The following is a 16,015-nucleotide window of genomic DNA, read 5'->3' on the forward strand; positions in this document are numbered from 1 at the left end:
ATGAATCCGATAAGGCAGCCATTCTAATTCACTTTGGGTCAAGGGGGTATTATTTATAATTTTCCCTAAACAATGCTCTTTCCTACACGGGACTACACCAATAGTGCCCTTAAAAAAAAAGGGTGTTAGGAGATGGAGTTGAGTTATGGTCTTTTAAAGCCATCTCTGTTTTTAAGTGGGAATTGAATTATTTTCCTTTAAAGCCACCAATGTTTTTTAATTGGGAAGGAAGTGTTGGTGTTAATATCAACGGGTTCGGTCAAAGGAAAATGTCTTTCCTACACTATCACAATCAGGGGAGGTCCTGTAAGCATATGTTTTTCCCCTCTGGAGGATTTTTTTTTTCCCTTCCTTTTATAGATCAAAAGTAGCCAATACGGTACTAAAATTTCCCCATTTTTCTCTTTTGATCTTGAATAAGAAAGAATTTGAAAAATAATATTTTAAAAGCGTGGTACATTGGGCAATATTCTTTATATTTTCATACTCTAAAATAGAAAAGTATCTTTTATGCAAAAAAACAAATATATCATCCATTTATTTCAAAATAATATGAGAAAATATCAGGCACACAAACTATTCTCATAAATGAAGGTCTCATTAGACTGGATTATTTACTCATATGTACAATAAGATCCATAAGGTGCTGAGCCAACAGTCCTATATAACAATTGGTAATGCAAAACCCAGATAGTATACATTTCTTTGGTATTCGTAAATGTCCAATGCATTTTGGGCCTTTGCATGCATCTCAATTCAAATACATGCTCGATAGACAAGTCAATCTCATAAGTAGCTACACTTAGACACTTGTGTAGGTGAGTCTATTAGAGTAATAGCTCAACCTCCATTCACATCAGTTATCACTGCAATAAAAACCGAAAGATTCGTGCATCATGGCATCGTCTGTACCATGTGCAACAAAGTATTGCTGTGACACATATATTGATGTAATCTATGGGACTGTTTGGCATTAGAATTAAGCAAGTCCTTTGACCTGAAGGACTTGGGGCCATCGTAGTAGATTTTGGGCATGAAAATTGAACATTTCAGGAAACTCTAAAAGTTATAGTTGTCACAGGAAAAATTTATTGAATGGGTACTTTTCAAGTTTAATATGAAGAGCGCAAAGCTAGTTAGCACGCAACTTACAGGATACTTTAAGTTGAGTGCAAGACAGAGTCCTTCAAATGAAAAGGAAAAGAAAGAAATGGAAGATATAACCTTTGCTTCAGCGATAGGGAGTTTGATAAATGTCATGATGTGTATAAGACTAGACATAGTATATGATGTGGGTGTGGTGAGTAGATTTCTTTCCAAGCCTAGCAAAGAGCACTGCACATCAGTAAAATGGATTCTTAGATATCTCCAGTGCATATCTAAATTATGTTTATGTTTTGGAAGTGAAAAAGTTGTGCTAGATAGATATAGATATGAATACATGACTGGAGATCTCGATACCAGGAAATCTACGTTAGGTTACTCATTCACTTTTGCAAGGGGAGCTATGTAACGGCAATCCAAATTGCAGAAGTGTGTTGCGACAGAGGAAGAATATATAATGGCTACAGAAGCAGGCAAAGAAATGTTGTGGATGAAGAGGTTAATAAAGGAACTTGGTTTGAAGCAAGATAACTATGTGGTTCATTGTGATAATAAGAGTATTATTAATATTTGCAAGAATGATGTATAGCATGATAGAATGAAGCATATGGATGTCTGCTATCACTTGATACAAGCTGTCTCAAAGAATAACTTGAAGCGAATAAAGAAAATTTGTACCAATCACAATCCATCGACTATAATGACCAGGGCCCTAACAAACGATAAACATGAGCTTTGTGGGTACGTGGATGGCATGGGTGCTACTTGAGCACAAGTTTAAGGGGCAAGAGATTCACTAAGCAGGGGGGGAGCCCTCCTCATGCACCTAGAAGGGGATATTGTTATGGATTTTTTCAAAAGGCCATGGACTTCTAGCTCCATGAGGTTGGCGCCTATGTTTTGGGAAAGAAAAATTAAAAGGGTATTTTGGAAAAACAATTAGAATAATTAAGAAAAAGAGTCTTTCTTAATTTTCATGAGAGGTGAATAATTTTTTTTTTATAGAGACAGGTTAAAATCCTTTGTTTCTCTCTCTAGGGTTTTTTTGATGTGCAGAAAAATTATTGAGGGTTTTTTTCTTCCAAATATCACAAAAGGCTTAGAGCTTCCTAAATGATTGAAGTTGGTGTTCTCCAATGAGGGTTGGAGAGAAGTTATTCTTTTGAGAAGGGGAGGAAGATGAAGTAGTTCCCATAGAGCTAACCCTGTATTTTTCTCTTTTTTTTATTCCTAATCCTTAAGTTAAGGCCAGTTAATTTGGGAAGATCTATTGTAATTATTTTATGCATAGTGAATTTCATTTGTGGTGCCCCATTATTTTTCCCTTCTTTGAAGGGTTTTCCACCTGAATCTTTGTGTTAGGTTTGTTTTTTATTTTCAGCAAATTTTTATATTTTTATTTCTTGTATATTTTTTATTTATTTTTTGATTCACAAAGACGGAAAGGAACTACTTCCTTATGGGCTTTACTTATTTTGATAGGGCTGCAGCCCTATCAAACGAATTGAGAAGTGATAACGTATATTTTATTCTTTAAAATGAAGATCAGCTAAACCCCTTGACTGGACGCAAAGAGAGAGATGGAGTTTTAGAGAGAGAGATGGAGCTTGAATAGGGTGTCATTTTAGTATTTGTTTGGGTAAAAAAAATTATGGTCAAAGGGATCTACGGGGTTGTAAGATAGAAAAGATGGATACATTTTGCTTACAAGTAATATTTTCAATTTTTAGGTCTCATAAGATATGGAAGTTAAAAATAAGAGACAAAGAGATATTTTTCTTTTATTTTAATACTTTTGTTTTTCTGTGTTTGTAGTTCAAATGAACAAAGAGGATGTCCTTTAATTCTGATATAGAAATAAATAATTGAATTCTATTTTCAATTATGGGATATAGGATCTATTGTATCCCCTTTGGGGTTCGAGGGTGCCGCCACTTGGATTCGAATCGAGATGCTCTAGCACTGCTTCCTAAGAGCTACTGATTTCACCATGGCGGCTTTATAAAAGTAATATTTGCCAATCCATATTCAATCGTCAAGATTTGAGGTAAGAGTCCTATTAAAAATATATAGAGGTACTACACTGAATGATCTTTCGAATTGGTTAGGACTCTCCCGTTTATGGCTGCTTCTATATGGTACCAATAGCTGCTTCATTGAATTTGCTTCATTAATTGACTCGCGATTCGACTTTGATCGTTATGGATTGGTACCAAGATTGAGTCCTACGCAAGCCGACCTTATTTAACAGCCGGCACAGTGACAATGAAAATGGCTCCTTTAGTAAATATAAGAAATGTCAACAACAATTCAATTCTGTCTAGGATCGTGGTTGGGTATTTTGTTGGTTCATACAAATTGAAGTTAAAAAAGGCTCGTACCCAACATGTAATCGTAGCAACAGTTTCTATTTCTATTTCTTAGGTTTGGAAATGGAGGTTTCTAAACTTTTGGGTTGTTTGTTTGTATAAATCCATCATTTGGGAGGATTTTCCTCGTTAGTTTGGGTGCATTCCATGTAAGAGCGACTGCATCCTTTGGACTGAATACCATGTTACAACTCATCCATGAGAATTAAACAAAATCCTGGACATACATAGACTGTCTTTCTCATTTTTACCCTCATCCCCCTTTCCACAACACAAACAACACTGGAAATCAGATTTATGGATCAACCATAACACATGCAAGTATCTTCATCCTGTCAAGGCATATTATTTCAATTGGAAGCTCTCCCTTTGAAATTTCGAGAAATCTTATCCCAAATCTACTTCTGATGGATCTAGTGCTGACCCTTTGCATCCATATTAATGGTGCTCACTCATCATTCACCCCTAAAACACTACTCATAAAGTCTTCACCCCTCTCTCATGCTGCTGCCCAAGCTGTGTTATGCTGCTACTACAATAAATAAACCATTAGGTAGCAGCCAAATTCAGATTCAAACACCCCAAAATTCTTTACTGTCACACTATAAAACTAAGTGGATTATAGTATCACCTTAGAGAACGTTTGCATCACATCTAGTTCTCCATTCCCTCCACCACTGTAACATCACATTCCTTGACATCTGCTGCTACCTTGTAGTACCAGTTGCTCAATTCATTTCATTTACGGCATTTGATTTCAACAGTTGGCAGAAAATAGACAAAAGGCAAAGTAATATCCACAGGTAAATTCATGTCTATCTCACCATATTCCCATCTATTATCCATTTAATATAGTTGTTATCTACAAGGGGTCTTAACCTCGTCACTTTGCGTCACCTCCAAGCACCCATTGATCAAACAAACCCATGCACCCCCACTAATTCCTCAACCTTGTGAGCCTAAAAGGTTAACCAAATGACAACTACCGAGTCCAAATCCCACTCCTTTTGAGTATAGCTGGAACCCTGTACTCCAAAACCACAATTTTGAGAATCAGAAGTACCCACTCCCCTACTCTTTGGTGTCACTTTGTCATCACAAAATATATACCAATGCCTCCACTGTTTCTGCAAAATCACTGATAGGGGTTTTGATGATGAATTCAACATTGAGGTCTCTGATAATCATCTAATAATCACAAGCATTGATTGTATAGAGTCGAAGCTCTAAACAATCAAAGTACAGTGCACTTTCAAATAGTGTCGATAAATGTGGTTTTAATACTGGAAATCTTTGTGATAGCCTTTAAATATATTTTTATCTTTAATTATAAAATTTAAAGGTTAAAAAATAGTATAGATCGAGCGGATCTATGAAAAATTGAAAATCTTGAAAATTGATGGTCCAAAAATGCATGACAAGATGCACTATTTTCAAACGTGAAATTTATTTTTTCTCATGTCCATGCATCTTGATTTTAAGATGGTCAATTTAAGGATATTTGGGTATCAAAACAACCTCTTCTAGTGATATTTTTGAGGTGGGCTCTAATTTGATTTTTTTAAAGCCTCGGCTTTATATACACTTTTTGCTCGAGCTAATATGTGGTTGTAAATTTTTATTACTTTCATTGCTTGAGTTGGGAGTACTTTAAGGCCACACCCTCGGTTGTGAAAACAGATGGACATGCCGTCCCTTGAGTATTTTCAATTATAGGTACATAATTTTTTTCACTTCCCTAGCACAATAGAAGGGGAATTTTGAACAGTAATGTTCTCCCTTGAGTCTTTTCAATTATTATTGATAGGTAACAAATTATATTTAGGGAAAATTTCATACAGAACTCTAATTCCCCATCTTATTTCATGTTAGACCCTCCTTCTATTTTCTTTCAAGCGGCATAAAAAAATATCTAAAGATTTCACGATACCCTTTCATTTCTTATCTCCCTTATTTATTCACTTTTGGCTATAAAAATTAGCCCCAACAAACATTTTTATACCATTTCAACCAAAAAACGTTCTAAAAACATTTCAAAAACTTTTTTAACCCACCCCCATCATAATCTCCCACTCCATTATATCTTTTAACCCAAAAGGTTCAAAAATATTTTGAAAAATATACCTTTTCAACCCCTTAATGCCATGTTGAGGGCTCCCTATCTCTCTATCTCACATTGGGTTGAAATGATATAAAAATGTTTATTGGAGCTAATTTTTATGGTCAAAAGTGAATAAATGATGGAGATAAGAGATGTGGAGGTACGGTGAAATCCTTAAAGATTTTTTTATACTGCATGAAAGAAAAATGAAAGGAGGGTCTACCATGAAATAAGATAAAAAATAAAAATTCTGTACGAAATTTTCCCTATTTACTTCCCTAGCATAATAGAATATGTAAAAGGGAAAATTTGAAGAGTACTACTCATATTCGTATAATGGAAGAAATTTAAAAGAGCTTTCATGGAAAATAGTTACTCCACAAACTTCACGTTTTATGATCAAATTCAGGAGTTCCTGCATTCAAGATGTTCAAATTAAAAACGCATTTCTTATAATAGTTGTGCTCTTGCAAGCACGACTATTACCTTTGGATTCAACACTTTTCATGATCAAACTGCATATGCTAAAATATCATAATCCCATATATTGGATTTTCTCTTTCTATTCAGGTCTGAGAAATTTCGACTGTGTTCTAGAAGTTAGAAAAGGAAATCATTCCCATTTGTCTTGGGGGTTCATGTAAGAAAACAAACTCATGTGTAACAAACTTATAATAGTTGTGCTCTTGCAAGCACGACTATTACCTTTGGATTCAACACTTTTCATGATCAAACTGCATATGCTAAAATATCGTAATCCCATATATTGGATTTGCTCTTTCTATTCAGGTCTGAAAAATTTCAACTGTGTTCTAGAAGTTAGAAAAGGAAATGTAAGAAAACAAACTCATGTGTAAGGAATATATTTGAAACAATGAAGGCTCTTCTCATTTGGGTCGTTACAATTTACGACAATCGATCCTCCTGTTATACAGAATACAAATCAATCCAGAACCCCTTTCAATGTGAAAGGTGATTTGAGTCCTACCTGATTTCAAGTTAAATAACGAGAAGGAAATAATATAGAAGAACAGAGATAAATGGTATCCACAACCCTTTCCTTGGAAGGTCAGAAGAGCCACAAGGCCACATGCCTAGTTCAACTCCGGAAAGAGGAGAAAAAGCCCATCTCCTCCAGCTACATTAGCTTGTTTAAATTAAACAAAAAAGGGATAACAAAATAATATATTAAGTTAAACAATTTCAGGCCTTCACATTCAAAACCAGCCTTCGGTGGACTTGTCTTGGATAAATAACTGATTCTCTTGCTTCACAGCCAATTGCAGCTGCTAGAATGGCTTCTTCAAACTCCTTCGAGTCTGGTAAAGCATCAATATAGTCAACTGTCTCGAGAGATGAAGATCGTGACCTCTTTAGATTGTTCTTTTCTAGGTGATTCCTTGCCATCTTTGAAATAAATGGTGGGGCATCAACATTAAGAGAGTTCTTATTCATCAATGAAGCTTCATGTTTCCGTAGCGGAGGAGAAAGAAGCCCATTATTCCTTCGATTTCCTCTTCCAATGTTAAGATCCAAATTTTCATCATGAAACCCATCGTGCTTCTGGTTTGAGGGAAACAATGGTGGTGGTGGAGCTGGTAAACAGGGCTGAGGTTGCCATACAGAGGAAAAATTCAAAAAGGCCTCAATGGCCTTAGTAAATGTATCTGGGCTATTAATTGATGGGCTGTCGAGGTCTTTGAGCATCTCTTGTGCCCTTTCGTAGGCTTTTAAATGAGAATCTGCTCTCAAGCCATCTGCAACAGCAGGCTTAACACATCGTAGAGTTGCTTTGGCCTCCTCTATCCTCCCTTGCTTCATCAGACAAATCCCCAGGTTACACATCTTATTGTTATCTAATTCCATTGAAAGGGCCTTCCTATAAGCTGCTTCTGCTTCCACATGGTTGTTCTGTTGCATTAGAGCCCAACCCAAATTTCCCTGCAAAGATAAAAGCACATAGATACTAGTTAATTTCACAACATTGTTTAATGTAAATCCAATAGTAGGAGAAGAGTACAAAACAAGAAGATCAAACATTTTTTCAATTCAATTAATACCAGCAATCTTGTGGCCTCCTGTTCTAAAGAGACCTGAAACTTTTTTCCATGAGATCTGGCTGTCTTGGTTCGCTTGCCATTGAATGCCATGCCTTGGTTGATAAGAAGCAATTTGTGCTTCAGGAGAGCGACCTGATCATCTAATCTCCCACACCTCTGCAATTAAGAAAAGAAGAAGAAGAAAAGAACAAAAAGTGTGTGTGTGAGAGAGAGTCATGTTTCTATGGTATTAGTTTACAAATAAAGGCACAAAACAAATCTACAAAATGGGTATGAAAACTTCCATTTGGGGAGCATGAGGGAAACTTGACCTTATAGAGATCAAGTAGGATATTATCCAGGGACTCCTGGGCTTGATCAGAACACTTGCTTCGAAGTGATTTTATCGCTTCAATTGCCTCTTCAGGCCTGTTCTGCTGCTTCATAACAATGGCCATGTCCTTGAGCGCACTGTCAACTCGATCCCCTGCATTGATGGCAACCCAAAACATGACAATTGCCCTTGCAGGATCCTTCTCTATGAGCTGTTCACAAAACAAAGCAAAGAACCCAGATGGATTAGGTAGGACAGCATCAAGAACAAGAAGAAATAAAGGTCGTCAAACCCAACCAAAAAAGTATATGACAGGAAATGTTCTTCTCCACAATTCTTTATTAGTTTCACAATCCAACTCTAGGTCTGCAGTTTTAATCATGAAAATTGAGGAAATCAAATCCATGAGAAAAAAAAACCCTTCTTTCCCTTGATTTCCTTTCACATTAGGTTCTCTGGTATCCACCCTTGATTTCCTTTCACATCAGCTCCTTTGATATCCATTTTTTAGCATTGTGAGAAGCCCTAGTCCAGTTCTTCGAATGCTTGTAAGGAAGGGTATGTTACGGCATAGACTGGGCTCGTGTCTATGATTTCAATTTAATGGGAGACAATAGAGGTAGAAAAATATCCAATAACCCCATGTTATTCCTAATTAATCCATATTTGGCAATCAATCTAACATGGTAAATAAATGCAATAAACTCCACTGAAGTAAAACTAAAGTAGTGTTTATAACTGAAAAACTACTCATTCAAGCATCAAATAAGAGAAACTGATGCAAAATGCGACTAATCGAAGAATTAACAATTGAAAAGGTGCTAAGCTAAAAAATATAGATTTAGCTCCAAAAACATTCAGTGGAGCAAAAAGCCACTGTCAAAATCAGATGTGCAACTACCAATTAACTTTTGGAAATAAGTAAGAAGCAGGTTGAAGAACAAAGAAATTTCAAAAATAAAAAATGAATAAATGGAAATGATAATGGCCTACTGCTACAGTAAGCATAATAAATTAAAAGAAAAACTCTAAAGCAAATGCAAAAAATTTTGCAAAGAAAAAGAACTAGCCAATTTGGTCAGTTTTGCTAGAGAAACATTTTCACTCTAGTACAGAGACCACACAATACTAAAAACTATAATGATAAGATTTAAAAAATGCATTGAACTAAATGGCAATGTGAGAAATTAACAAAAACAAGAATTTCAACACCTAGGAATCCATGCAAACAAAGGAAAGTTGATGCACAACTAGTAAAGCAATTGTGATGATCTATTCAGCAAATAAATAAAACTAAAAACCAATCAGTTCAACAAAAATAGCATCAAAGGAATAATCAAATGAGAGTATAAGAAAAATAAATACATAGTTCTTACAAGATCTAAAAAATTATTTTAAGAAAAGAAAGTAGCATAGTAGAGTCATCAGAAATCAAGAATTCCATGGCCGATTGAGAACCCAGACAATAGAAATAGGAAAACATCACATAAAAAGGAATTCATCCACGAATTATCATAAATAATGAAAATTCAGTACTATCAACGAAACAGATATTCAATTCCAATGATCTTCCCTCACAAAAAAGAAAAAAAACAAATAACTAGTACAAAGAAACCCAAAAAAACTTAAATCCCCATGAAAAAGAAAACCCACTACTATTGGAGAGGGAGAATTTACCTGAACACGTTTGGCCCTGACATAAGGGCCATCTCCAATAGGAACTTTATGAAGAACATGCGCTGCATCTGGGTAGGTATGAGTCCTCTGAAGAATAGGCTTCATGGGTGAACATGGAGCCGATTTGGAAACCCTATTTTCCAAGGGAACAGGGTTCTTCCACAGCTCCATGGCCACAAGTTTTGCAGATGTCTCCTCAGCACAAACAATGAGAGAGAGAGAGAGAGAGAGAGAGAGAGAGAGAGCTTTCTTTGCAGATATCTCCTCAGCACACACACACACACACGCATATGGAGAGAGAATGGCGGTTTAGTTTGGTGTAAAAGAGAGCCCCCTATTATTCCTTCCATGTCCGAATATAGCCGTTAAACTAGCCGTTGGAGGGAGAGTTTAAAATTATGAAGTCATGTTTTTTTGATGCTTTGGGTCGGATTGCACTGGGAAAATACAAAGCCGTTACGCCTTCGCAGAGCGCCACCCGTCAAGATAAAATTACAAAATCACCACTACACTTTTTCAAATAAGTCGTTGTTGTCCTTCTGTAAATTGGAAGGTTTGGAACGATTTACGGTATTACTGTAGCAGGGTTAATTCCTTAAAGTATAATTTGGAGTAATTTAGACACATATCCTCCTAGTTTGGAGTAATTTTTATTTTTTTTGGACTCTGGCATTTACGTTTACACCTTTTCTTTTCTTTTTAAATTTTTTTATACTTTTTTTTTTTATTTTATTTTTTGGAGAAATTATCGCAAATATACTTAAATTTTAATAAAATTGTAAAAAAATCTCTAACTTCCCAAAACTTCATCCACACCCTTTTTTCCAATTTTTGGATTTTTTGGATGACAATACTTTTTACGGTAGTCTTTCTACCATAATACATTTTGATCTTTACGGTAATTTAAACACAGTTACAAATTGAGATAGTATTACGGTATATAAAATACCGTAATAGTATGAAGTTATATTACGGTACTTCGTGTACCGTAATAACTAATCTTCGTTTTATAGTATTCTTAATACCGTAATTATTTGAATTAATATGGTAATTAAATTACTATAGTGTATAGTGAAGTCCTTATGGTATTTTTATTACTTGAAAAACTTCAAACCGAAGCTAATATCAAGGTTAGCTTCTCCTCCCTGTCCTACCTATGAACTTTTTGGCTGTATCACTAGAATTTCCATTGTTTTTCTTCTCCGTCTTCGCATCTTTCTCTGATGCTTGCCCACCAGATACCACAGCAAATACTGTACCAAATCTATAGAGAGAGAAAGAATGTCAATTAGAGAGAGAAAGATGGAGAAATTGTCAGCAAATTGGTAATTGTCGGCAAAAATACTTCGTTTATGGCAACATCGCACTTCGCAATACATGGGTTGTGTGAGTGAGAAAAATGAAATCAAGGGATAAACGGCTGCAATCACCGTTAATGGCAACACAGCACTTCGAAAGATATTTGTGTCGAGAATATGAAGAACAAGTTCCACTTCTCTACACTACAAGGGTAGAGAATAGGTACGAAAGGCAGAAAGATGGAATGGACACCAAATAAACCAGCTTGCATCAAAAGCTTGGCAGTTTGCTTACCGCTCTCTTGTCCTGCAATTTTTGTCCAAACTGATATCAAATCCTAAAAACAAGAGATAGATGACTGGCCAATCGGTAGATTCTATTCAATCCATTAGATTCTTGTATCACAATATCAGTCAAGAAGTTCACAAAGAGGAGAGGGGTGACCCTGATATTAGTTTCGATTTGAAGCTTCTCAACTTATTACGGTAATAAGAATACCATAAAGTCTTTACCATACACTACGATAATTTAATTACCGTAATAATTCAAACAATTATTACATTAGGAATACCGTAAAAAGAAGATTAGTTATTACGGTACTCAGAATACCGTTATATAACTTCATATTGTTATGGTATTTTATATACCATAATACTATCTCAATTTGTAACGGTATTTAAATTACCGTAAAGATCAAAATGTATTACGGTAGAAAGACTGCCATAAAAGGTATTTTTGTTTAAAAAAAGCCAAAATTTGGGAAAAAAAGGTGTGGGAGAGGTTTTGAGAAGTTGGGTTTTTTTTGCGATTTTATTAAAATTTAGGTATATTAGCGATAATTTCCCCTTTTTTTTTTTTTTTGGCCCAAAATGCCATGACCTCATCTTTAAAATTTAAAATTCCTATGGAAATTTTTGTTTTTGAAAATTCAAAAGTTTTTTTAGCCCCTAGGACACAACGGCCCCACTACCAGTAGAACAAAATGAATTTTGGATTAGCAGTGAAATTTTTAATTTTGCTTAAAAAATACCTGATATTACTTGTGGCTACCCTACTTACATGTCCCACATCTAATCCATAAAATATAAAAATAAACTCCTAAATTTTAATACATTCTAAGGACCCACTCTTAACTACCTTTGAACACAAAATGCTTTTCATAAAATAAATGAACAAAATTTTGACAAGGTTAAAAACTTTTATTGAATGAGTGTGCAGAAAGCATACTATGATGTGGAAACGGATTAATTCGGTTCGATCTCTCTTTCTATTTTATAGTAGAATGAAGGTGCGGAATGGCTTCTGCACTAAATTATGGTTTGGCCACTGGTGCTAGGTGATGTTCCCCTTAGAATCCAATTTCCGAACATCTATCGGTGGGCTGATGCTAAACACGCTTTGATCTTTGAGATGGTCGAAGGTCAGGGTCTAAACTGTATTTGGAAGATTAGCTTGATGGTGAGAAGGGTTGACGAAGCCATGGAATGCCAGTTTTTTGCCTTGCTGCAGCAGCTCAATTCTTTTTGCTGTTTTCCATACAGAGATGACTATATTATCTGGAAGCTCAACCCCAATGGTCGATTCTCAATAAGGTCCCTGTATCATGAAGTTAGTAATGATAGGATCTTCAACTTGAGTAACAGAAACACAAAGGTATGGATTATTAAGATCCCTAAAAGGGTCAAATCGTTCTTATGGCTATTGGAACAAGCAAGGGTTCTAACGGGAGATAGGTTGAGAAAGAGAGGCAAACTTTTGGTTAATGTTTATTTCCTATGTTTTCAAGTAGATGAGGATTGCCATGTATTCTAAGGCATCGACCTTTGACGTATCCTTGTACTGCTGCACTGCGGTGTTTATAGAAAGAGAAAAATCTTTGCATCTTTGAAGGTGTAAATAGTGATAAAGAAATGATTTCTAACAGAATCATGAACCTCATAGTTCATTGAGCTTAGGCTTTCCTTTGTTTCAAGAAACACCACAAATAAGCTTTCTTCACCAACTTTGGGGATCTTCTCTTTCATAGGCAGCATAAATGTCTCAAGCCTTCCCTTTGGCACCCTCCACCGCTTGGCTGGCTGAAACTTAATTTTGATGGCAGTGTTAGACAAAAAACTCAGAAGGCTGGCTTTGGTGGGATTCTTAGAGATCATGAAGGCAATGTCATTTTTTCTTTCTCTAGGGATTTATCTTTTTGTGATATTATAGACACCCAGATCTCGATTGGAGAAGTTATGGATAGGTTGAAATGTCTTAAGCAGAGTACTCGAGTATTTTAAACCATTTACCCCACTAGGACCCTTTTTCTGTAAACCTAACCTCCACCAAACACTTATTGCCCCAGTGGAACCAAAGGCATCAAGAGACAAAACAAGGCGAAACAGACTCAGAACGACTTGACTATGAGGCCTTTCAGAAGGAAAGATTATGATGTTACCTCAAAAGGCACCAAAGCCCTACCAAAAGTCTAATGGCAAAGTACCAAAGGCACCTCAGTTGCAAAACATGTGACCCGGGCAAACAGCAGGTGCCCCTTCGATTGGCACTAGCGCCATTCCTACCAATGCCCGGACCGAGGCCACCAGATGAGCTCTAGAAGGCCCAGGAGGCTGGCGGCAGTGCCAGTGCTGCCATCGCCATTTCCATCAGCGCCAAGTCTTAATACCTTCACCAGGCGGGAAACAACCTGACTAATGTGAATGAAGTGATGGTCTGACATGTCAGTTCGTACGTGCCAACATGGCAGTCCCGTACTGATATGTCAGACATCAGTACGTCTCAAGGTTGTCAAACTCTCATTGGTTGATGATTAGATGAAGGTACAATCAAAACGACGTGCCAGCTAGTATCTGACGGTAGTCCCAATGCCACCGGTGCTAGTTGGAATAGCTTCAAGCTGTGATTAGTCCATTTGAACCAGATCAAAGTCACCAGAACATGACACGTGTCCAAAAATAGATCTGAAGGTAGTCGGAATGCCGTTGACTCCATTGCAAATGATGCCAAATTTTGACAGGTTGTACTAAAGTCATATTAATGAGCAATTAATATTTGCTAACCATCATTATTACAACATTAATGACATGACACCATTCCAACCTGCGCCAGCTCGAATCCAAGTGTTGCCAAAGTTTTGATGACCCGAAAATCACACAAAATCGACCTACAGGCTGTTATGGGTCCATTTTTCCTATAAATAACCCATTTTACGTTAGGTAAAAGGTCGGAATTCTCTTAATATTGAACCTAGGTTATGCAAAAAAAAATCTCTTGATCTTAAGCTTAAACTTGAGGTTGTGATCTCATGTAAGCAATCCCCAATTCTACCAAACGCCTTCAATCCAAAACTAAAGCTACAAATTCCTTCAAGCTACACTTCAAGCAGAAAGAGGTCTGGATAATCAAACCTTTCGGGCCCTCTTCTTCGTATTTCTTTTTGCCCCGTTAAAAATTGAGAAAGTTCGGGATTGATTGTGCAACCTTACAATCTGAATCGACGCCGACTCTGGGAGCCGGGCATGGGGGACTGGGCCTAAATGTTGTTTTCTTTCTCTTTTCATTGATTTTTCTAGCATTTACTTTTATACTTATGGTTTTCTTCTTTCCTTTCTTCATTTCATGATTAAACTTCTCTTTTCTTCTTCTTTTGATTCTTGCATTTATTGATCTTTTAATCATTGCATATAAGTTTCCCATATTTTCCCTTATTCATGATCTTATCTACTTTCCCTTGTTTTCTCCTTATTTATTATGCATAGTTAGTTATATTTAATGATTTCTTTCCCCTTTTCTTCTCATTGCATGATCATCTCCTTTTTTATTAGTTTGTATTTATTTCTTTTGTTTTATAGCATTTATTACTTTTCTTTATTTCTTTGTCTAGTAACATAGATATTCTCTTTTCAACAACCCCCATCATCTCTTATTCTTTTCATTAAATTGTCTCCCTTCTCTTCTTTGCAATATTTCTCCCCTGTTGGATTTTTTATGTTTATTCTTTTTTATTTTATTTTATTCTTTTATGATGTAGATCTTCCTCTTTTCCCATTTTCTTTAGTATATATCTTTCATGAGCATCCATTTCCTTTAGTTTGTTACATTTATATTTCCCCCTAGTTTCTCTATTTGATAACATAAGTCATCTCTCTCTTCTCATCCCAATCTTTCATCTCTTTATTGCGTAGTTGTTTTATCTCTTTTTGTTATATCTATTTCTTTTAATGTCCTTTGTATTTTTCTTTTTCCTTCTTACTCATTCAATAATGTAGATCTCTTTCACCTCTAGTCATTTTCTTTATAGTGATTATTTGTCTCTCTATATTATGTTTTTTCCATCAGTGGTTAGGGTGATTTATTTTAGTCTCTTCTCTTTCTCCTTATCAGTAGTCTAAATCTCATTTCCTCTATCCCTCTCATTCCCTACCCTCTTTCATTCTTATTTTTATCTTTTTTCCCTTGTATTTTGATCAATAGCTTAGTCTCTATTATCATCTTCTTGTTGCATTTATTTTTCTTGTCTTTCATTGTTTTTCATTAGTAACTTGCATCCATCTATTATTCTCTTCCCTCTATCTCATTTGTCTTAAGACTCTTTCTTATGCTAATTCCTTTTATCACTTTTCTATATTTAGTTTTGTTACTCCCATTGCATATTATTTATTAGTATTAGCTTTCTTCTCTCTACCTTTCTTCCATTTGATTTCTTCTCATGTTATATTTTTATCTTTATTCATATTTCATACTCATATCTCTCTGCCTTGTTGATAAGAACATCATCTCTTTCCTCCTTCGTAATCATGCTTGTATTTTAATACTACTTTCTCTCTCTTTCACTCTATGTCATGCACAGTGGTTTAAAAAACGGATCAGTGGCTCGGATCGGACAACCCAAAAACCCATCCGGATCGGTGGATTGGCGATCCGGATCGAGAATTGGCCGAATTGGTCGGATTAAGCTGTAAAAAAAGTATAAAAAAATTATTGAAATTTATTATAAATGTTGTTTTTTAGGAATCCAATAAGAAATCGGGATACTATATTATTAATTTCCATTTTTTCATCAATAGGTCAATATTGAGATATTTTTTCTCTG

At 35.7% G+C, this 16,015-nt stretch overlaps 1 protein-coding gene across 1 annotated transcript; it reads right to left on the bottom strand.

Moving 5' to 3' along the window:
* Nucleotides 1–6,439: 6,439 nt before the first annotated feature.
* Nucleotides 6,440–9,812, bottom strand: LOC18446588 (protein POLLENLESS 3-LIKE 2). Its single transcript, XM_006856703.4, has 4 exons — nucleotides 9,625–9,812; nucleotides 7,946–8,158; nucleotides 7,635–7,790; nucleotides 6,440–7,515 (listed from the first exon to the last, which is right to left on the bottom strand). The coding sequence occupies exons 1-4, from the start codon at nucleotides 9,793–9,795 to the stop codon at nucleotides 6,778–6,780; spliced, it is 1,278 nt and encodes a 425-aa protein (XP_006856765.4). The 5' UTR covers nucleotides 9,796–9,812; the 3' UTR covers nucleotides 6,440–6,777.
* Nucleotides 9,813–16,015: the final 6,203 nt, after the last annotated feature.

Source organism: Amborella trichopoda, chromosome 9 (genome assembly GCF_054954075.1).
Source record: "Amborella trichopoda isolate Santa Cruz 75 chromosome 9, AtrichopodaSantaCruz75HAP2 v2.0, whole genome shotgun sequence".
NCBI classification, from domain to species: Eukaryota; Viridiplantae; Streptophyta; class Magnoliopsida; order Amborellales; family Amborellaceae; genus Amborella; species Amborella trichopoda.